At 50.3% G+C, this 23,455-nt stretch overlaps 1 protein-coding gene across 29 annotated transcripts in view; it reads right to left on the bottom strand.

The window, feature by feature from the left end:
• EPB41 (erythrocyte membrane protein band 4.1) overlaps nt 1-23,455 on the bottom strand; it is a 96,133-nt gene that overhangs the window by 41,822 nt on the left and 30,856 nt on the right. For 26 of the 29 annotated variants that reach the window (XM_080379094.1, XM_080379093.1, XM_080379079.1 and 23 more), the window contains 4 exons: nt 8,801-9,269; nt 6,230-6,460; nt 3,680-3,784; nt 817-859 (listed from right to left, as the gene is read on the bottom strand). In XM_080379094.1, the coding sequence (XP_080235220.1) occupies nt 817-859; nt 3,680-3,784; nt 6,230-6,460; nt 8,801-9,262 (841 nt within the window). In that variant the 5' untranslated portion in view covers nt 9,263-9,269. Of the gene's footprint in view, nt 1-816; nt 860-3,679; nt 3,785-6,229; nt 6,499-8,800; nt 9,270-23,170; nt 23,280-23,455 lie in introns of those variants that run through there. The other 3 variants (XM_080379083.1, XM_080379095.1, XM_080379096.1) reach the window with 3 other exon arrangements.

Raw genomic sequence — 23,455 nt, forward strand, 5'->3', positions numbered from 1 at the left:
TAGCAGGTTGCTCATTACACTTATTAGCTGAATTTTACCGGCACGGCTGGAGCAGCTCATGCCTTTTACACACATCCTGCTATCGATTCAAAGAGAAGTTGGTGAGAGCAGGAGCTTCTCCTGCTCCCTGGCCCTGCAGCATTTCCCCCCAGTCTGTACTCAGTGACACACTTTGTTCTCTGCACCTCCACAAAAGCATATGTAAAACAGTATTTTACTTTCAAAGCAGTCAGCTTGCTCCTGAGAGAAGACAAAAGCTTCTAAAATTTATTTAACTTGCTTACTGCCCTCATCTTGCACTAATTCAGCGCTAGCAAACCGTAAAACAGAACTTTGGAGAGCATCTGGTATTTGCCCTGACACTACTCGAGCCATTTATCGTTCCAGTACCCCTATTTGGACCCCCAAACAGCTTCAATGTCCATAAAACCTTGCTACAGCATAAAAATCTGCTCTCCCAATCTCATCTGAGATTTAAATGGTTCCTAGTGACACCTATCTCCCCATCCTCCAACTGGGAGCAGATCTCGTGTTTCAGCATCACATGGTAGCAAGGACAGCGTGGGTTTGCAGAGGGCAAACACACCCCAAGCTATGTTTTCCCAAGGAAATGACATTTTTTTCCCTAATTCTAGAGCATCACTAAGTACTTAAGAAGAAGAGAAAGGATGCACAGACTGCTCGAACTTGTGCTGATCCCTGCCAGACACCCTCACTTGAACCCTCACCCACCCTCGGGTCCCCCAGAGCCACGTTTATTTAGGGAAGGGGGAGAAACCACCCTCACCCACCACACGATACATTCGATCTACTTACCGTGAACCTGTTTTTTTATTTCTTTGGCAGGATCCAGCCACGTCTGTAAGAGGATAAAAACATTCACAGTTTAACAGACGTTCCAGAAACATCACAGAAAACTGCAAATTGCTAAAAATACAGCAAAAAGACAATATTTGACATGAACACAGCCATGGAAACTGGAGAGACAGTGCATTTTTTCGCAACTTTTACTCCAGTCTGTGGTCTCGGTGGGTGCACTGCCAAACCTTCACCTACCAGGTACCACAGGGGAGGCACAAGGAACAGGAGGAGAAAATAAAAAATAAAATAAAAAAAGGCCTATTAGGGCTCACATAGCAGCAGGTATGGTTGCAACCACTTCCAGCTACAAGGGGCTGGACTTTTGTGCAATACCTTTTTTTTTTTTCCTCCAGAACCTTTAAAAATAGGCAAATGGGATGTCTGCATTCATTTTAAGCACCCTGTCTCCATACCTTCCCTATTCAGAGCAAAGATTGCCAAGACTTGCTATTATTAGTTATGGTTTTTAACAACCTAATGACTGAAATACGAGTGAAAGCATCCAATTGCTGGGGAAGGCTGGATTCTTTTACAGGAGTGTGACATAAACTCCATCTCTTTTAAGTATGACTCAAGTTTCTAGTAATTATCTCAGCTACAAATTTAGAAATACATCCTTTTTTTCCCCTCCTCTGTAATTTGGGGTTTGTGGGATGGTGGTGCAACATAAGCCTCGAATAACAACTCCTGCTTTTGCCAGCACGGTCTGAGCAACTCCCAGCACGTCAAGTCTGAGCCTTTCCCTTTGCACAGGTCAGGGTCTGCCCCACTGAAAGCAACAGCGTGGTGCTAACAGCCCTCCTGGAGAGGCTGCATTAAATCACCTTCTTCATTTTCACAAGCCCTGAGCAGGATTTGGACGACCAGGTCTCCCAAGGTGAAGGAATTAACTCATTGAATCCCCCAAGCTAATCTGTCTTGACCAGGACACGTAACTTCATGGCAGAGAGACAGCGATACTTACATTTAATCTTATCTTTTTATACGCTTGCCCCCTCTAACTACAAAACTGGGGATACAAAAGCCGTTTGAAAGGTAGATGTGCCTCTTGCTGTCTTTTTAGGGCCACTGTTTTAAGCAGTCCACGCCGGTGCCACGACCGCTCGTTACTGCAGCGGTAACGGCTGGATTGCAGGCAGCCAAGCCCAGGGTGCAGTCATGCATCCTCGGCACTCACCCTGCCTGATCCTGCAGACAATGACGGGCACAGCAATTAACAGCACTTTTATCCACGCTCCATCACGAATCGGTGGGGAACAATCCTCCCTTTCAGAGCAGCGTGAGCGTCGAGCTCCGCCAGTGCCGACCAGCTGCTCCGTCCACTGTCACCACCTCCTGCTCCCACTGTCACCCTCTGCTATTCCCACGTGGGAAACCGCCCGTCCCCAGGAAGGTGTATTTCCTAAATATCAAGGTGGGAAATGCCGCAGGCAACTCTTCCCTGTCCAGGAAAACACACGTGCGTCTCCGCCTGCTCCGCACAGCTGCAGGTGAGGTGCCGAAGCTCACCGGCTGCTCTCCTGTTAAGATCATTTCTACCTGTGAATCAGGAACTCGATGTCGGGTCTTGTTCAAAATTACAGCAGGAGAGAGATCGGGCTTCAGATTTCAAAGTTCAATGAAACACAACCAGAAAGATTCCCCCCTCGAAAAAAAAAAAAACCAAAATGGTGTTTTCTCCCATCAGAGCCTCCACTCTGCACTGGAGCTAAACGCAAGCACAGTGGCTTTACCTTCCTCAGCTCTCAGCTCTGGGACACAAACCTGACAAAACTGTCTGGTTTCAGTCCTTAGTTAAAAAGCTGCAAAACCTCTTCGCCCTTGTCGGCTGGAAGGGAAGGAGGTGCATGCTTTTGCTTTCAGAAGAATCGACACCAGCACGCCTGGACATGAGAAGAGCAAGTCCCGGGGGTCTGGGAGATGCAGCGGTGAGCTACACACAGCACGCGTGTGAGAAGCTGAGCTGCTCCAGCTAAACTTTTTGCTGTTAATTGGATCTAAAAGTACACCTATCCCTCCCTCTGCAAGCGCAACAAACTCCTAAAGTAAAAAAAGCCAACACTCATGGAAGCAAATTTCACATCCAAGAGAACAGCAAGATACCAGAGACAGCAAAACACAGCCGAGACACAACTCCACCCGCCCCACACAGCGATGGGCTGTTATTTCGCCTGTGTGTTAAAAATTCACACTTGCAGTTATTAAGTACTTAGTGACACACACCCGTCAGCCACAGTAACTGCAGGTGAAGCACTGGACCAGTCAGTGTGGACTAACGTAACTGGTCTAAAGGACATAAAAGCGGCCCCTGATTTCAGTTTAGCACACTTTTGGCTAGCTTCAGGAGACAGCTCGAATAATTGTTTGAGTTAAAGCGTAACCAAGGGTTTAAAAGATAAGACACTGCTTGAGTCTAAGCAAACAAAAACCTTAAACTGAAACCGTATGAGTAAGAGTTTTGGTATGAAGAGCTCAAAGGTGTCAAAGCCTCGACTCAAAACTGCTCTGGACAGCCCCGACCAAACCTTGCCGACGCTGACACCAGCACCAGGGCAGCCTGACTTCGGGAGCTACAGCTTTACAAAACAGCATCGTTTTGCAGTAAACTAATACAATGAATTTTCTCCAGGTGAAGATCCACACTCACGTAGCGCTCTAACTAAAACCCACCCTCTGTAACCATGCATTTACAAATTCTGCCTCTGTGATGACCCTCTTACTCCTTTTTTTGGGGAGGAGACTGAAAGGAGTTTTAAGAAGATCTTATCTTTTGAAAGAGCTGAACCACCCGAGGTGCAGAACATCACTCAACACTTACCCTGGAGGTTGGTGTGTCCCATATGGCCAAACCAAAGTAGTCTTCTTCCAGGAGATTGAGGTGGTCACAGACTTTTTTAAGTAGATCCTGCCCCTTGGCGTGTTTCTGCAAATAGACAGAAAGAAATTCTGTATGTAGGACGGGCTGGTTTTTGCCTGCCCTTGTTCATGGGAGAGGGGACAAGGGCATGGCATCAAACCACACTGTTCACTGTCTAGAAGAGGGAAAAGTCCTGATCAGCTCCAAAGCAGATCTCCTGGACGCTTCTGAGCAAGTACCCCTTATAGGAAAGAGCATCGGGCATAAAACATGAGACCAGAGAAGCACTGGGAACTGCAGTGGGTCTCTCTGCTACCGCCAGCCCTATGTCTACCACCCCCACCCACCCACCCACCCTCCAAAGCTGAGCTTCTCAACACGGCTCAACAAACACCAAGGATTCATACAGTTTTCCCTCCCCAAGGTACATCCACCGCACTGACACCCCCCAGGGCCAGGCGCTCCGACGAGCAGGCATTCGTCAAAAGATGATCAATGCAGGGTATGAGACTGCTGCTCCAACCCACAGCTGAAGTCTCCCATTTGGGGGCAACCTGACTTTACCGGGTTCACAACAGGAAGAGCAGCTCAGAACCCAAGACCATCGTCTCCGCAGCCTTTTCACCCGCCCGACCTGCTGATGAAACCCAGCATCTCCAGTTTTGCCTTACGCACCAAAAGCTGCTTAGCACACAGCTCCCTGCCTCCAGAAATAACACTTTTTTTTTTTCCTATCTCCTCTTTTCCCCCTCCTCCCCACCTCCAAATCCTGAAGAAGTGAACTGGCCCGAGGAACAGACACCCTTTTAGTCCAAAAGCATGAAGGAAAACACCCCTGAGGCACAGAACTATGGTAACCAGAAGCAGCTACATCTATCGGAGGCTTTGCTAAAAAGAAAAGTGCAGTTCCAGTGACGCAAGATAAGCTTTACTAATGCATCACTTGTGCCCACATCTCTCCTTTTAGTCATCTCTGCATGGCAACCGATCCAAGCCTTGTTTTATTCCCGTCCTTCAGCTGTAAGGTCCTCAGTGCGCACGCTGTGAGTCCATAGGTAACACGGCGCACGGCCAGCCTGGGTATTTCTCAAGGAATTGGCACTTACAGACACATGGAAATTCAAAACTTTCCATGGCTGTCGACTGGAAAGGATGCCTGAAATCATTTCTTCTTGGATAAAGGCGTTTGTGCTGGTCTTTGCCCTACACCTTTGCAATTCCATCCCAATTAAGCCTTAATAAATCCTCAAAATGCTAGAGTAGGAGTATGTTGCCGTTAAACCCAAGGGTACCTGTCAACTCGAGAGGGTCTCACTAACACAGCAGTCCCCCTAACCCTCTCCGTGACCCTCTGGACTTACAGAAAGAGACCTCTAACGTCCTGCTCGGGCCAGGACCCACCGCACCACCAACCACCAGCAGCCGCCTGCCGGTGTCTGGAGGCACCACTGCAGCAGGCTGGCGCAGAGCCACGGGGGCAACCTGCCCACCCCCATTTTCGGGGAACAGCTGCCTCTCGGGGGCTGCACACACCAGCAGCCCCAGCAAGGGGGGAGGCAGGCAGGGCGGTGATGCTCCCGGCTGATCCCAGGCAGCGGCAGCAGCGATGCCGTTACACAAACGGCCGGCGCTGACCTACTTGCCCAGGATCACCCAAGGTAACCGCTTTCACAAGGCACCCTGTGCCCAGATACCCTCGCCTGGCCCATTTAGCCAGCGGGACTGGGGAAAAACAAGCTGATGGAACTACGCTCAGATGGCAAGTACCAGATGATTAATATTCCGCACAAGCACTTCGATACTGAAATGGGGATTTCTGCTAGCTTTTTATTGCCCTGACAGCAAAACAGCCCTGTGAGAGAACGCACAAAACAAAGCGGAAGAAAAGCTCTCAGATGAAGGGGGTTGCAGCGCTGTAAGGCAACATAATAATTTTAAATTGTTTACTGCAAATATATTCAACTGCAGGCTAAACACAGCGTGTTTTTCTTTACATCCAAGCTCCAGGAGTTATGTTAGCCAGCAGCCTGATAGGCAGAGGTACCCTGGGTGAATAGAAAAGCACAAATCAATCTGACAACCCTATTTATTTAAAGGAAAGGGGCAAAGAGATATTAGGCAATCCCAACCTAACACAACCTAAATTCTAGTCTGGGATACCAATGAGAGAAGATGAACAGCAAGTAAGGTAACTTTCGCTCTTTTTTCTCCTTCTTTTTTTTTTTTTTTAAACTTTCCCCCACCTTTGCAAAGCAAGTCACCCTGGAAATCGTAAAACAATTTTAGAAAGAAAAAAAAAAAAAAAGAGAGAGATTCCTAGGCACCCAGAGGTTTTTACAACATGGTAAATAAGTTGTTATAGCTTACAGCAAGATTGTTCTGCAGTAAAGCCTGTCATGTAATTCACTGGCAGCAAATTAGGCCCCTATTACATTGTTTGTGGTGATTTTTTCAAGGGGAGGAGAAGGGAGAGGGAAAAGAGAAGCAGAAACAAACCGCAGAAGTACTTACATCCACGGCGCACTCAAAAATGGTGTCATCCAGCAAGACGACTTTGCAGTACATGTTTCTGTGTCTTTTTACTGCTTTCTGGGCAGCTTTCAAATCCTTGTCTGCCTTGGTCTCCGGAGTCTCTTGTTTTGGCTCCGGCTTGGCACACTCTTCCTTCGCTTCCCCTCCGTCCTTGCCCCCGAGGTCTCCGCTGTCCGGCTCCTGGTTGTCCCTCCTCTCCTCCTGCGCAGGCTGAAAGCCCCACATCACCCAAGTTGCAATTGAGACATCTCAAGCAAAAAAAAAAAACAGCAGACGAAACAAGTATCGCATGGGCGCACTACAGGGCTGGGATCTCGCTCCGGAACGAGTTACCAGACTTAAAGGCATGACCTGGGACCCAGAGCAGCAGCTTGGGTGAGCAAGGTAATAGTATTAATTTTTAAAGCCCTTCAAGTCATTCTCGAGACTTCATTTAATAAAGGATGTAATAAAAAAGAAAGAAGGGTCGATTACAGGAATCGGGGCAGGTTACATCATGCAAATCTTCAGTCTTAACGACAGCACCTTCGGGACTAGTAAGTTTTTCCCCTCCTAGGCAAGACCCCCCCCGGCTCCCACTGCCTCCCTGGGCGATGGGCTTTGCTCCAGCGCACCGACCCTCAGCACGGCAGCAGGGGCATGAGAAGGGCTGGGGGGTCAGCACTGAGGTTTCACAGCCATCCGAGCCAGCCCAGCAGCTCTCTGCCACCGAGAAGGGAAGGCAGCCTCCCCACCGTTCTCCCTTTAGGCCTACTGAAGCACTTTGCAAGCCAGTTTAATTCACTGCAAGAGCAGACAGAGATGCAGTTTGGGGACAGGAGGAAGGAAGCCCGTTTTTTTTTTCCCCGCTGCCATCGCAGCAGGTTAAACAAGTTCACTGCAGGCTCTGACAAGCGCTGGAAGTGGCTGGATGCAGCAGGAGCACGCAGCCACGGCAGAGGAAGAGCAAAACCCTGTCCTTTCAGCCCATCGCATCCCATGAAATCACAGCCAGGCACAACGGCACAGAGGTATTTAAAATCTAAATAATGTCCACAAGCTGCTGACTTCTGTTCCAGCAGGGCCAGGACAATCGGGTGCAGGGAATCAGTCAAAGCTCCTAATGCCCTCCGGTCAGCACTTATCAAACAGGCAGCACCTCGCAAATGCTTTCACAGCAGAAATATCTGCCGAGTGTCACAGTTCAAAAAGCCACTGACGTTGACCTAAAATAAGAACTGCAAAAAGAAAAAAAGGGAAAAAAAAAAAAAAAAAAAAAGGTACAAATGCTTCATCTGAAACGAACAGCCCATGGTGAAGGAAGGCTGTGTGTGCACACTCACGTGCACCCAGAAGCAGCAAATCAGTTAACTAGAGGAAGAAATCACGCATTTCCTCTTGAAGACAGTTTCTGAGCTGAAATTGCATGAAAATTTCCAGCTCTTCCCCATCCCACTAATCCCAACACTCAGAGGTACAAAATACGAGCATCACCCCACAGTTTTCACAGGCTCAGAAATTTGGGAAAAGAAAGACCGTGGTGTTACCTACTACCTTGTCATTTTAAGGAGGTGGATTTACAATGACCGCCTGCAGTTGGCAATGCTCCAACGCCTCAAGCATTGCTCCAAATGTCAGACTTTGCAGGTATGTAACACCTCTCCGGAGTCCATTCAAAACCTAAGGCAGCGGGGGTAAGTAATCCAGATTTTACCACAAACGTGCTTTGACTCCGGCAATACACACAGGCTGGCTGGGTTGTAAGAAATCCCCACGCCAGGAGAAGGGGAACCCTGCCTTTCCCTAACTCCGAGCACTCACACTAGCAACGGCAGAGATGCAACTAGTAGTAAAAGAGGGCATCCAGTACCCCCAAATCCATAACCAGCTGCGGCTTTGTGAATGTCTCCCTGTGGGGGTGTCTGCCTCAGCTTCTACCATGCTTTAAAAACTTTTACCTTTTGCATGAAAAACAACCCTGGCTGTGAAGAGCAGACATCAGACAGCTACTAGGAGCTGCGCTCAGCCCACGTGCTGTGCAGAAATCCCTGTCCACGTGATGCATAAGCAGAAAATTCTTGTGTTTGGAAGGCTCAGCCTGGACTGAACAGACAACCAAGTTCTGAAATGCCAGGCTTGCGCTCCTTCAAGTTTCAGAAACCCTTTCCCAAACCCACACCTCCTTGTAACCTCCACCTCACACCACTGACCTGCCTTTATTCTGCACACACCAAGGACATCCCGATGAGCAACCACTCTGTGGTGAATTACCAATTTGAACTCTAGTTCTGATGCAACTGCCCATACCTCAGCAGGATAAAGAGTCAGCATGAGGCATTTTAAATTATGCTGTGAAGTGTGAGCCCAATTCAGGAGCAGGTACTTTGCAGGACAGTCTGACACAGGAACGCAAGAGCAAGAAGCATGCGATGCACTGCAGGGAGCTGACAAAAACTTTTTTAGCACCTCCTGAGATTCTTTGATCAAGCTTAACTTCCTAGGGTATGAAGTTTTTATAGTTTGGGCTAAGAAGACACGTTTTCCAGAACAGAAGAGAGCAGGGTGTTTTACCTGTGTTTCCGCACTGCTTAAGGAATGGAGATCGAGTGATGGATCGGTTTTGAGCTCGGGCTCAGGAGCTGCAATCGGGGCTTTCACCAGGATGTCTTCATCAGGGCTGGCTCCTAATCCCGGGTCTTTCTGGCCACCACCTGCCTCTTTAGGAGCATCACTGTCTTTGTCCTCTTCGGACACCTGAGACTTGGGCCTCCTGAGAAAGGATGAGAAGAGGCGGGAGAGACCCCGGCCCTCGGGGGTGCGGCGCTCCTTCTTGCTCTGCTCCTCGTGCGTGGGTGTATCGCCGTTGGAGGCCTTCTGCTTTTGCCCCGCTGCAGGCTGCCCCTCCGATGCCTGCTGAGCCCCCTCCTCTAGGGATGCCTCTTGCTTTTGTGTTTCAGCAGCTCCTTCCTCCTCCTTGGCTTGCTGCTGCTCTGAGTTGTCGGCGTCCACCGCTAGACTCTTCTCTGTTGTCATGATGATGCTGTAAGAGAGGCGCCAAAGGTCTCAGTCAAGAGCTTTGCAATATTCAAGTCTGCGTTAAGCTACTCGAACCCAGCCACAAGCACAGACACACCACATTTGCCACTCACACCCCCCTGTCCGGCCAACTCCAGCCTACAAAGTCATGAAGAGCAAAATCACTGATTTTGCTGAGGTTTGCTCAGACAGAAACACCTCCAGCAACGTCTGCCCGTGCATCTTCCACCATCTGGATGGCACTGACTCCAAACCGCTAAATGCCCTGGCACCCGGTCTGCAGCCCAAGAAGAACAAATGATTAAAAAATGGAAACAAAATTAGGGAAAGGGGAGGAGACGGCAGCAAGTCTTGCTCCACAGGGCTGTCCTGACGTCCTCCCTTCCTCCAAGTCCCTGTTCCCCTCTAGCAGCACTGGCTGTGGGAGCAGAGCAGATGAGGACACGTGCATGACCAGGCAACCTTCTGCCTACCACGCCACGCCAAAGTTCCCGAGGGCCATAAACGGCACGGTACGGCATTCCAGCATCCTCCTCCGCCACTGCACTGGAAGGAGCAACCTGCTGCTTGGGAGACAGCTCATAGAGCCAACGAGAGTCAAACATTTGTGCACAGCCACAAATTTTAACGGCCGCTTACTTCTAAATGTCCCTGAAAGAGGCCACAGATCCTTGCCAGGAGCTACAAAGGGGGATATCTGAACACGAGGAACCACAGTGCCACCCTGCCGGGGACAGCACCCATCAGTGCTGAGCGGCAACAAGGCAGGACCAGTGGAGCAGGCGTCAGGATTCGAGAGATCTTTGCATTGCACATGGGGAAAATGTAAAACGAAAAGGTTTCCAAACAATCTCCGTAACAGAGAGCAGATTTCTTCAGAGCCTGAGCTGTTAAGCTGATGCAATGTTTATTTCAACTTTAGCCCGGGCTGTTGACACAAAAAAAGATGGCAATCGCATGAGAAGAATATCTATTTAAGGTATAAAGAGGACCCAAAATAATCATGCTTTAGAGAGGATAGAACTAATCTTTGTGCGTTGCATCACATGCATCTGCAGCAATAAATTGCCACTGCTTACACAGAGCAAATAGCATATAATCCAATATGCCTTTCAATCCCCCCAGCCCAAGCTGCAGCATACAAACATTTGCTCAAAATACATACTTGAAATTAAGAAACATCTCAAGATGTCACCCTCCTACATATTACCGCATTCAACAATTTTAATTTAACTCATCCTGATTGCCAAAATAACCAGAGTACTTGAAAGAGAAAAGACCTCCTAGCCTTCCAGCGTTCTCTTCCCTCACATTTAATGCAAAAGCTTAATATTATTCCTAATGCTGTGGTTGAAACCAAGCAGCATTAGAGACCCTCACTCCATTTGTTCCTCCAGCAACGCAAATTTCCTGAGTTTACAGGGTTTGGGTTGGGTTTTGCTTTTGGGGAGGGCTTTTGGAAAAGCAGGGCTGGTAACCCACAGGGTCTGTGCTCCCATCAGGGTAACCCGGAGCTGGGTCACACTGGGGACAGGCTCTCTGAAACCTCCTCACTAGGACTCAGCCCCACCAGCCAGCTCTGGGGACAAGCTGCAGGGCTCTTTTTAGCCAGGGCTCTGGCTACAGCACCATACCCGACTCACGATCTTCCCCTCGGTGAGCTGCTCTGGGTTTCTCCAAACCCACCGCAGAGGCGGAGGCCACGGCATCAGCAGCTTTCCAGCCGCACTGAGGAAACGGGCAGCCCAGCAGCCAGCCAGCACGGGCACCCGCCGGCGCAGCAGGCACGCTGCAAGGCAAAGATGCTGCCAAAACCCAGACGTGACAAGGCTCCGAGCTAAACATCCGAGCAGATGCACAGAAAACCACACCGCGTGGGTTCTCCTCCTCCGGCACGTTGCACGGGAGAAGACAGGACAGCTTGGCATAGCCCAACCAAAGCAGCCAGAGCATGCAAGGGTGATTCTCCAAAATGCTCCAGGGCTGGGCGTTATTGTCGCTGTTTCCCCAGAAACAGCAGGAGTTTATTTTTGCAAGATCATCACGGAACAGGCTCTGTGAGAAAACCCAAGTTAAATGAAAGGCTACAGCAGACTGAGGCAGCACCCAGCTGGGTCCCCCAGTACCCCTGAGGAGGGGGCAGCTGTGTGCCTGCTGCTCGCCCCCTGGGGCAGAATCCACGATGCCAGACCTACTTCTCCCCTAAACATCAGCAAGGAGGGGAAGCAAGTTAAACCCCACCGCACGCAGCAATCAGACCGAAGTTCGGCAGCCCACAGGGCACACACCCCACGGTGAATACAGTGGATGCTGAATACCTGGAAGCTGCAGCTAGCAGCACACGAGCAGGGGGAGGGACGGCTACGCACTCACCAGGGGGGTTAAGGGGCTGCAACCGGCTTGTGAGGATGGCCGAGTGCAGGTGACTTGCCCCTGCAGCTCTTACTGCTGTTTCCCTTTCCCCTGTGATCCCTTGCTAGGGATGCTGCTGGCTCCGTCAGCAACACACAGCTCTGTCTGCAGAGTCACCCCAGCCACCACACAGCCAATTCGTGCTCTCAACAGCTCTCCAAAATCTCCTAGCTGCTACAAGGCAGAGCAGGGAGCAGCAACCTGTGTTCAGCCAAACACACGTCACCCCAAGCCCACGATGCAGGACGGACTCGCCACGGCCAGCTCCCAGGGCCAAGCTCCCGACGCCCCGGCACGCACTGAGTGGGACGGACGCGTTGCAAGACTGTCCCACCGCAAACCCAGGACACCAGCGAGCTCCCTTCTGCACCAGCTGCCGAGGCAGCCTGCTTTGTAGTTGCTTCCCACTGTGTTTGTTTTGAATAAACACATTTGTAGGAATCATTATCAAAACACACAGCGTTGGAAGCATGTTACTTTTAAAAAGGCAGAATCAAGGCTCTTGAGAGGATGATTGCAGGGAGGGCACAGCTGAAGATCAGCTCTTATCAGCTGCAGTAAACAAGACAGACAGTCCACAAACAAACGTTTCCTCTGGACGTAGTTTTCTCTCTTTAAATACTAAATACCAACAATTTTGGAACAAGGAATGTTTACTTGTTTACATTTCAAAGCCACAGCGAAGACCCTTCCTGGCGTGGGAAGGTGGGTCTTGTTGATGATGAGCAACGTCTCCACGTCTTTCCTCATCCCCGGGGAACCATGTCGCAGCTCGGCCACATCCCCTCGGCAGGGCTGGGGATGCGGATGGGCACGTACGAGCCCTGCCCTTCCCAGTAAACATTTCATAGCACCAGTTAGCCGCCAGCACCAATAACTCGCTGGGTGCAGGCAAACATCCTGCTGCAGACCTCAGCGTGCTTCTCCGATGCGTGGGCTCACAGCTGGTTCCCTCCCTTTGAAGTCTTACATTCAGAAATGGTTTCCCCTAAGCTCTCAACCAAAAGCAAGAAGAACTGTAAGCAAGCAAGATAACCAAGAGGCCATATTACTTTAAAAAAAAAAAAAAAAAAGGCAAAAAGAAAGCACCTTTATTGCATGGAGATGTTTGCCAAGTAGTGTTTTGTTTCCAACACAGCCCACAGCAGAGCCAACACAAAGAATGAGGCTCCCACTGCTCTTCAACTCTTTATTTGGAGAAAACAATGCCCACAGCCAAACCACAAGCAGGTTTTAAATTTTCCTCCACAGCACTATTCCACAAGGCAATTCTGCAGAGCATGCAGGTGCCTTGGGAGCTCCCTGGATGCAGGAGGATATTCTGCTCTTGTAGGAGCACCCAAGCTGCTCACCTCCTGCTCTGCACTGCCACGCTTGTAAATGCTGGATTTGGGGTTGTTTTTTGGGGGTTGGTTTGGGTTTTTTAGAGGATGCCAGACAGTCTGTAAAAGGCAGGCTCTTCACAAGTCTAGAGCGGAGAAGGCGTGGAACGCTACAGAAATAAGCAAATCACAGCAAAACTTAAGATATGATCCCACATAGAGATTTCAGAGTAAAAATCTCATCAGAAAAGTGTTCAAGTACGTATTTATATTCAAGCACTTTTAAGTTTAAGAACATCCTGCTCTGGGCAAGAACATTTTAGCAACAGGAAGCGATCGGAAGAAAAGGTAATTAAACACACCCAGAGCAGCCTGTGGGGAGAAGACAAACAGGCTTCTCCCCACTGAGGAGAGCTGCACCACAGCTCGACCTCCCCAGCGGGAGCATCCCCCTTCACCTGCACCAGATCGGACCCCAGAGGAGGACCTGGACCTCCCGGCATCCCTCAGCATCACCGGGATCATCAGTGCTTCGGTGATGAAGAGGGAGCCCTGCACATCTCTTCTTAAAAGGTGTGTCAGCAATTCTGAACACCAAACATCAAAGCAAACCACTAAACAGGTGCCTTACGAACCTGCTGTCCCCCATGGCAGACCCTCCAGCTGCCCAGATATCCTGAGACCCCCAGGCTCAGTGCTCACTCGTTTCTGTCCAAGGGCACAGCTGCAGGGAGGGCACAACATCCCTGCGGGCTCCCTGTCACCGGCACACTCACCCGGCCCCTCTGCATCAAAATCCATTAAAGAAAACAGACTTAAAAGTGCTTAAAAGGAGCGCAAGGCCTCGTTGCTTATCCTGTTCCCATGATCCATGGTGCAATCCAACACTAATTAGTATCTGGTGAGCAGAGGATAGCGGAACTCAGCTCCGACCCCACCCCACCCCACAGGCTCTGCTCTTGCAGACCACCCTCCAAGTCAAACCATTCCCCTCTTCCAGCCTGCACAGGCGATTCATCTAAAATACAGATTTTAGAGTAGCTCAACAGATCCCAACGGCTCCCTGTCGAGAAAGCCTTCAAGCCTGGAGGGTGCCAAATTACTCACTCACTGCGCCTGTGCTCCTGGAAGGCTGTCATTAAGTGATGGTGCGTTAGTTCTCTGGAATTAACGATGCTGCTCGTTTGGGTTTTTTCATGACGAGCTACAGAGGCTCAAAGAAACACTAATATTTAGATACGCGTCTGTCACTGTCTCCTACCTGTCAGCATGCTCCAGCCTCTCTTATTTAGGCACACAGATAAGCATAGTAATAGTAAGATCTAACTTATCCCTGCTTCCAAGCCTGGAAAAACAATTCATGGCTCATGCCATAACTTACTTAATTCCCAGTGTCTTAGCCTTTCAGAGAAAGACGAAAAAGGACTGTCCACCAGGAAAGTTCATTTCTCAGAAACACAGTTTTGCAGCAATGCCCAACACCAGATAATGGTAATGGCACTGCTGGAACAAACTATCTTGATCGTCCTACCCAAAAATGTGTGGCTTCACTGAATGCTCCTGCTCCACCGAGAGCTGGAGGCAAAGATAAAAGAGAGAAATTTCTGCTAAAAATAGGCAAAAATCAAACAGTTTCAGCAACAGTGTCTTTTTTATTTTTTTTTTTTTTTTTTTTTTTTTTTAAATGTGTTCCTTCCCATTTCATAATATGTGTGAAAAGCACACGATTCACCAGGGAAACTACACAGCACATCGGTCTGAAATAGATAGCGCAGGCTGAAAATCCAGCTTTTTCAAGACGTGGTGCATGTGCAACAAACCTGCGTCTGTGGGTGGGAGAGGAGGAAACTGCAACCACCACCAGCAGGACTCGCCCCACGCGTGCGTTCGAGCCAGTATCCTACATGTGATTTTTACTACAGTTAGAAAAAAAAACATAGTAGAGAGCTGTTTCTTCAGGCTTTTTTAAACAAATTAAGAAATTAAAATGCAATAAAAATAAGCCTCTCAATAAGAAATTCAAACAACTGTGAAACAGTGTAAAGCACCAGAACCTTTCAAAATTTAATATATTTTAATAGAGGAGTAATTAGCGCTGGCATTTTATAACCCCTGTTAGAATTAACGTGCACCATCTTTTTCTGCTGGTACTTTGGGTCCTGAGCAAAAGGGATGCTGTTGCTCAGCCGGCAACACTGCCTTACCCAGAGGGTAAAGGGAGACTTCAGAAGCCCCACTGAACGAGGGAAAAATAAACCACCCAATACAACACAGATGGCACATTACAACTGCCCGGATTTAATTCTCACCAGACCAGCCCTCGTAATCTACTGTATGTCAGCAGCACCATGCCCCTCTTTCATCTTCTGGTATCGTACAGCTTTCCTGTTTAAATGAGGGCAAAAAATAGTAGCTCACCATCTGCTGAAAGCAAATCATTTATGTCAAATTGAAGACTGGGCTTATAAAATGACCTGACTAAATGGAGCAGTAAGTGCATTACAACCAAAGGGAGCTGGGAGCTCCTCCCCTGTATGCTCAGAAATCCTCCTGGATGCTACAGAATTCCTTACGCAGGAATTCACAGGCTTTGCCCATTGGTTAAGGGCTGAAATTTAAATGAAAACAGGTACTTGTTGCTGGAGCCTTGTCTACAGCAAAGGGTTTGGAAAGGGTGCCCATGGGGGACCCATTAAGAAAACTCACTTGAACTTGGAGCAGCTGGACCCAGAATAGAGCCACGGGGAAGGTGCACGCACCAGGCTGCCAGCAAAATAAAGCTGCTGAGACTATCCCTCCTCATGCTGCAACGCAGGAGCAAACCAGTAGTTTGCTAAAAAGACTGAGAAAACCGTCTGTTTCATACAAGCGTTGGTTCCTACCCCACCGTGAGCAGCAGAAGCCGCTGGTGGGGCTCCCTTCCCCCACTCCCACGGAGCTCAGAGCAGAGACACCACGGGTTTGCCTGGAACGCAGGTCCCTTCCCTCTGCAGCCTCCAACCACTCAACCGCACCAAAGCCCCACGGAGGTGATGGCGAGCGCAGGCAGCAGCCCCACCGAAACCCTCCGGTATCTGCCACGGAGGAAGGGAAGGACCCCGGGCACCCGTGCCCACCCCGCAGCCAGCAGCAGATAGCATCCCCGGAGCTGCTCCAGCCGCTGGCCCGGCCGCCCACGGAGGCAGGAGCGCGGGCAGCTCGACTCGCAAGCAACCAGACAGGCGCCCAAAATCTGTGCAAATAAAAGCAATGGGAACGGCGCAGCCCGTGCACTCGTGAGGGCACCATGAGTGAGCGGCACTTTGTCAGGAGCAAGCAAAGCCCCTTAAGGACACGTGGGCTTCGTCCCAGCAGGTCACCCCATCGCAGCCTCTCCTGGCTTTGCACCGAAGGAACACCGAGGGTGGCGATGACAGCGCAACAGAGATGACAACACCAGTGCCGCACGTGACAACAGCCTTCTTCCTCCAGCAGGACACCACTTTCTAAAGCAACAGTTAAACAGGAATAAGTAATAGATCTCCATCAACCGAACAGGAGGATTTTTTCCATGCATAATTCATAAGGGTGGGGTGGTTTTTTTCCCCCTGCCTGAACACAGATGTGTTTACTCACACTGTGTCTCATTTACACTCAAGGTTTAACATAACAGGGCTCATTTTCCTTCCTTACAGTTTTTCAAGCACAGGGGTAAAGCACTTTTTGCTTTTATCATTTTCCCTTTGGTTATTTCCAAACCAAAGCTATAATTAGAACCCAAGAGGGACCTGCACGCTCCTTTGATAAAGAGCTGCCTGCCAGATAAATACCACCCGCGCGCGCACACACGGGCACCTGCCAAGTACGTACTGCTGCAGCACCGGCAGCCAGGAGGATGTTTGATGCTAAAAGCTCTTAACAGGCTTCATCGCCTGCTGCTGCTGCTGTGCAGCGGGTGCCCACGGCTCCGGCTCACACACCGCGCTGCTCTGCTGCTGCGTGCCCCAGACACCGCGCTTCACCACTCGATCCGCAGCGATCCAGCTGCAGCACAACGTGCATTCATCCGAGTGCCTCGGACACACCTGCCACACCCCGGTACGACGCCCCAAATTCATTGAAAAAGAACCTAATGTGCCAGTTATTTTTACATGATTAGCAGCACGATAAATGCGTCACATTTAAAGTATCTAAGGGAGCCGCTCGGAAGGAGGGCTGGCATGGCCAGGGTCATGCCAGGCTCAGCCTCTGCCAAGCCCAGGTAAAAGCCAGCTGAAAGCATCCTCCACCCTGGCTTTAAGCTGGGCTTTGCTTGAGGATTGCCACTGAATATGAAGGCTAGTTACACCACTTAGCCCCTATGCCACCCTAAACCGATCGCAAGGCTTTCTCTCCTGTAAATTGGCCATCCCTTCTCCCCTTGGCACCAACACTCCAAAAATATTCCATGTGAAGGAGACCTGTTCTCCCCGCCAGAGACAGCAGCAGGGATCCCCCCCCCCCCCCGGACACTGCCACAAGGGTCTGCCCCTGAGCAGCCACAACATGGTTTTGTTGCTGTTTCAATCCCTCAGCACCAGACGCCAGGCTGAGTTCATCCACACGCTTTGCTCTAGCACGCTCGCAACAAGCAGTGAAGATGGGGGCTGCCAGGGGATAACGACCTTTACACTAATTATCAGCAAGCCCGGAACATTGCACTTCTCAAGTTTAACGACCCTCTCCCAGCAGCGCGGGAAGGCACAGACCAGCTGCAGATTATCCTACTAAATTCCCCAGTTCTTGTTTTTCTCAACAGGATGGCCAAGGCCCAGCGGCTTACACCTGCAGAGCAGGACAGGGGATGGAGAAGCTGGAGACCTCCTCAGCATCCACCAGCCTGGATCGATCCAGCCCCCCCACGGCTGCTGGCTCTGGAGACACGAGTGGGGCAGCTGCAGGAGCTGCTGCAAGGCTGGGAGGAGTGAGTCAGCCCGCAGGGAGGTTCCTTATGCTGAGTTTCACTAGGTGGGTACATACCACCGCAAGTATCGCATCACAGCGGCATTGATCCTGAGCAAGGGGAAGGCTTTGTTTCAGGAAGCTGACACCCTTCGGCATTTTCCCTTTTCTGAAGTCTCCTCTTCTCCTTCCAGGGCTTCGCATCACACGCGGCAACGCCAGGGCAGGGAAGGGGGAGAAACTTCCTCCCACCACAAACCTTGAGCTGTACACTCCCAGCATCACAGGAGGAACCCAACCTTTAACCATTTGAAAACTTGCATGACCATGCATCTTAGCTTTAGAAACCACTAAGAGCTAATTGAAGTCCTCCAACAAAACCAGAAGAGCCTGCAGAAGCACGAGCCCTCTCCAAGCTGGCTGCAGCTCTCCAAGGCACACAGCAATGGGGGATGCAAACTAGGATGCAGACCCCCAGCCAGCTGCTGACCTTGCCTCAAAACTGGGAACAGAAAAGCATCTTCTGTCGGCACCGTGCACAAAAGGGAGGCAGGGAGACACCTGCTCCAGAAAGCTCTCCTCTTTTTTTCTTTCCCCTCCCTTTTTTCCCTCCCCTCCCCCCCCCCCCCTTCCTTTTTTTTCATCCTCTTTTTTTTTTGTTTAAATGGTGAAAGTGATGAGTTAATTCAAACTCTGCATCATTCCCGGAGAAGCACCCCATGGGGATGGTCCCACTGGTCCAGGCAGACACCCAGCACCATTCAGAGCCTGGGGGCATGTTCTCAGCCAGCCCTGCAAACCACTCATTCAGGCATTTTCCCAAATACTCATACCCAAGAGTGGGGTGCTGTTTGTGAAGCCTCAAGATACTGACTCAGTTCAACTGGGACAAACTGAAGTGCCACCAGGGCCCCCGAAGGATGCTGCCCCGACAAATGCAGCATCACGTGTTACAGAAGAGCACTGCAGGTCCCAGGCACACTCGGACACTTAGCACCACCTCCACAAGGATGGTTTTCTTCCCATCTTTCCTGCTCGTGCTGTTCAGTGACCCCAAAGTCACCCTTGCCCCTGGGGTGTCTTCCCAAGCTGGAAAGCAAAGAAGATGGTTTCTGGAAAATTCCATCAGGTGTTGCAACACCTCCCACGTGGAGGGTGCTCCGCCAGCAGCCCTCCAGGGATCCTGCACCCGCACCGCACGCAGCACCTGCCCGCAGTCAAACCGGCAATGGGAGATCAGCGTCAGGATCAGCGAGACACCCTGGCTGGCAGCCCCCATCCCACCACAAAGCAGCTCTCCTCTTAGCAAGGGTAGGGAGAAGCCCACGTTGAGCACAGCTTCCTAATATCTCCGTTACACCACGTTACTGTGCCAGATTTGGCACAACACTACCTGCTCCATGCATGCAAAAGCACCTTGTGGATGCCTGGAGGTCCTGCCCTGTGTCCAGCACCGCATATGCACACCTTGCTTCTGTGCTACAAGATCCCACACTGTCATCCCAAACAGCCAACTAGTGAGGGGGACCAAAACGGTGGGTAAGACACCAGGACACCAACCCACCATAGAATCACAAAACATATCATAAACAAAACAAAACAAAACATATCAAAACAAAAAAAATCATAAAATCACAAAATCTCAAGTTGGAAGGGACTCATAAGGATCATCAAGTCCAACTCCCTGCTCCTCGGAGGACTGCCTAAAATTAAACCACATGTCTTAAAAGTGTGACACAACTGCAACCTCCCCAAGGCTGCATCCCCACAGGGCTGGCAGCCGATGCAAATCCTCCCATCCCCACCAGAAACACAAACCAAACAGGAGGGAGCGTGAAGCCGCGATTAAATATCATCTTCTGCGCTCAGCAGTCAATTACGCACAAATTACAGAGTGGCTCAATCCTGCCACCCTCCCCAAAGCCGCTCCTTTCGGTATCCAACGTAGCTGCAGCAGAACCACCCTGCACAACATTTGGCCTCCCAGCCGTTTCCACCAGTCAGTCTGTTTGTTTTTTCCACCCAGCAGTGAAATCAGGCAGCTTTAGTTTTTAATCCCCTTAATTAGGGGTGTGCAGCAGTCTTCATTCCTTAATTACATCCATTGACACATCTGATGCAACACATTTACAAACAACCATTTTCACCGGAGATGGCTTTGAATCAAAATTGCCGTCTTTCCCACACCGGCTGCACGGCGTCGCCAGCGGGGAGAAGACACAACACGGCTCTCTGGATGCTTTAACATGACACGGTCACGGACAGCTCGGAAACGCGATTTTCATTAAATAATCACCTGTTTCTTTGGCAGGAGTTAAGCACGAGGTGACTACAGCACTGAGAAACAACCAGCAGTTTGCTTGAAGCAGCAGAGTGGGAGCGCAGCTACAAAAAGTTTGCAACAAAGAGGTGCCCGTTTCAGGCAATGCTCCCAGCATCGACCCACGGGACAGAGGGATGGTATCTCAGTGCCCAACTCGGTTATTTTGGTGTAACGCCTTTCGGTAGCTCAGTTGAAGGCGGACAACAACGGCGTGCTTCATTTCAGTTGCTCAGCTGTCAGGAATCCCTTTGATCCTCTGGGAGAGCAAATACCCAGCGAGCACTTTATTACCACCACTTCTGCTGCCGAACCAAAATAATTACGCTGACACCTCCTGCCTGCCCACGGAGCCATTATAGCGTTATCCCACGGGGTGCCTGCGCTCACTCCTGCTTTGAATTACTGCACCGGACTCCCATCCCAGTGCACTAATAGCTCACTGGGACGCGGCAGCTGAGCTCCCGCCTGCAGCCCGTCCTATCCGCCATAGGGAATCCTCAGCAGGATATTAAATATCGTCTTGGGGGGAAGGGACAGCGCCGATTTTAAAAATGAGAAGGAAGACAACATGGGGTTGCGAGGGGTTTTTTTCCCACTGCTGGAGACCCAAAGTAAGTGTCCTCGCCGGTCCCCGCAGCACCTGGCGCTCAGCTCCTGCATCAGCCCTCCTGCTCACAGTCGCTGCAACCATTTGCACGGAGGAAACGTGCACAAGCGTCGCCTTCTTCAAACTACAGAAAGGAAAAGGAAGCTGCGTTCGCCCTCAGTACCTGCAGGGAGCGGTCAGAAACGCATGTTGCACCCACATTACTCGGGGCCGTGTTAGTTTCGGTTGCTGCCTTTCCTTTCTGCACTCGATGGGTCGGTAAGGGAAGGGTTTTGTAGGTTCTGATTTCACAGAACACACACAAGCGCTGCCATATTTGAGCAGTTTGTGAGAGGTATTTTTTACTTCTTCAGCTCCCACCTCTGCCATCCAGCAAGCCAGGACAGCATTAGCACCCAGTCTCATACTGGTGCTGCTGGATGGCCCTTGTATTTCTGAGTAACACGCCTTCCTCTCCAGCCACCCTTCATCGCACCGACCCAAACATCGCTCCGCCCAGGGGTCCGTATGCTGCTCGATGGACAAGATGCACGAAAAGGATCTCTCCCACCCTCCCATCCAGCTGCACTAGATCTGCTCCCCCCTCCACCCCCCCGATCCTCCCTGACCTCCTCCCCACATCCCCCCCTCCCCAGCCTGCTCACACCTTTCCCCCCACCCCCCTGCCACCTTCTCTCTTTCACTCCGCACTGGGAGAAGCCTGGGAGAAGCCTAACAATCCCGAAGGCATTCCAGAGAGGCTGGGCACAAAGACAGGCGAGCATGAGGCTGGGGACACAGGCGCATCACTCTGAAGTTGTAACCCAGCTTTCTCCGCTCCCACCGGTGCCGATACACACCACTGGCGCTGACACACACCGCCATGGCACAGCCAGCACACCGCCAGCCACCGACCAGCTGAGAAGACAACAGCAAACACCTTTTTAAACACTGCAATATTTTAAAATAAATGAAGAGCCGTGCAAGACAAAATATTCCCTTTAGTAGAGATAAGGCATATGCGGAGAACAGAAAGCAGCTGGTTTAAGTATCTCCCTGCTAAAATAAATGGTAGCTGAGGTTAGCGCTGCTCTCTGGATAAGCTACTGGCCTTGTGTACACAATTTAGCATCCCATTGATACTTATTTTACGAGTTAGGTCTCAGAATAATCCTTACGCTATTCAAAATGTGCGCACATTTGTGCGCGCACACACCCCCAACAATACAAAGGCGGTATGAATAACTACGTGTTTTTTTGTAGAAGCTTTGCTTATTTTTCCCTTTTTTATATTTAAATCCCAGTTGTGCAATTGCCTCATGCACAACTGAAGCCTCATTGAGCCTAACACTGCTTCATCCAGCTGAAAGCTCCACAGACTCGTGGGGACTGAGCATGGCTCAGGTATTTAGCAAGTACCAAAACCTTGCAAAAATTTACAATAAACTTTACAAGCCTCCGTATTTCGGACTCTAAACCTACTGGTCTTGTCCGGCACCCAGTACTGAAGACTGAATGGAGAGCCCCAGCTAAAATTATGCTGCAAAAGTGCTGCAAGTCCCACAGCCGCAATACCAGACAAGTGAGCTACTCTTTTCACTGTGCTGCTGACAGCAGGAGCCACACAACAATATTGCTGAAATCCACATTCATGCAGCACAAGGGAATAAAATGCCACACAAATCCTCTTTTCTGCAAGCTCTGGTGATATCATTGTTCGAGCTAAAACTGCCATGAGGAGACCCTTCAAACGAGGCCAGGCGAAAGAGTGGAGAGAGCAAAAAAGCATCAGTGAGCTCACCCAGGCTCCCCAGCCAGGAGGCTCATGCCAAACCGGCTCTTTACTCCTCCAACAAATACACCCTTAAACCACCTCCTTTGCACTTCCTTCAGGATCTCTTCATATATACACAAGCTGAAGGTAAACGTCCGCCTGCTCCTTCATAAGATGAAAATACTGAATGTGCAAACGAGGTCTGACCGGGGTTCAGCTCACTCCGAGACACGTCCTCCCTGGTGTAAGCTGTCAGCAGGGCAGTGTGGAAAATGAAAGCAGAGAAAAGCCACACCAGCTCCAGAAAGCAGGTTGGTTTTTGCAGCCCTTACAGTGGCAAGAAGCGTGGTTTAAGAGTTAAAAGCAAAGCAAAGACAGAAGCAGATGTAACGAGCTGCTCTCCCATCTAGGATGTTGGTGCACGCACACGCAGCAGCCCCAGCACAGCCCAGCTCCCCAAGCTAAACAAGTTGCAAAACTGTTTAGGAGTGAATTACAACTCCACATCAAGAACGTTTCATCATCTTATTCCTAAGCGAGCAAAATGCTTTAAAAATATCTGCCTTACCAGGTGGCATCCCCTCTTCAGCACCTGGGGAAGGAGGCGCCCGTCCCTGCACCTTTCGGTTTCGCTGGGCTTGCTGCGCAGCACGCCTGCGATCAGCGCAGACCTCGCTCGTGGTGCACGTCACTGCCATGTGGACTTGCTGTTTCCCAGGCATTTTACCTGCTGACGTTACGATTGCAAGCCTGTTTGTTTTATTTAACCACGCTCCTACTCTTAAGCTACCATCCAATTACTGCTCCCAATTACTCAGTGCTCAAGAGCCGACATTAATTACAGAGTTCCCTG

The sequence above is a fragment of the Falco punctatus genome (assembly GCF_963210335.1).
Source record: "Falco punctatus genome assembly, chromosome: 3".
NCBI classification, from domain to species: Eukaryota; Metazoa; Chordata; class Aves; order Falconiformes; family Falconidae; genus Falco; species Falco punctatus.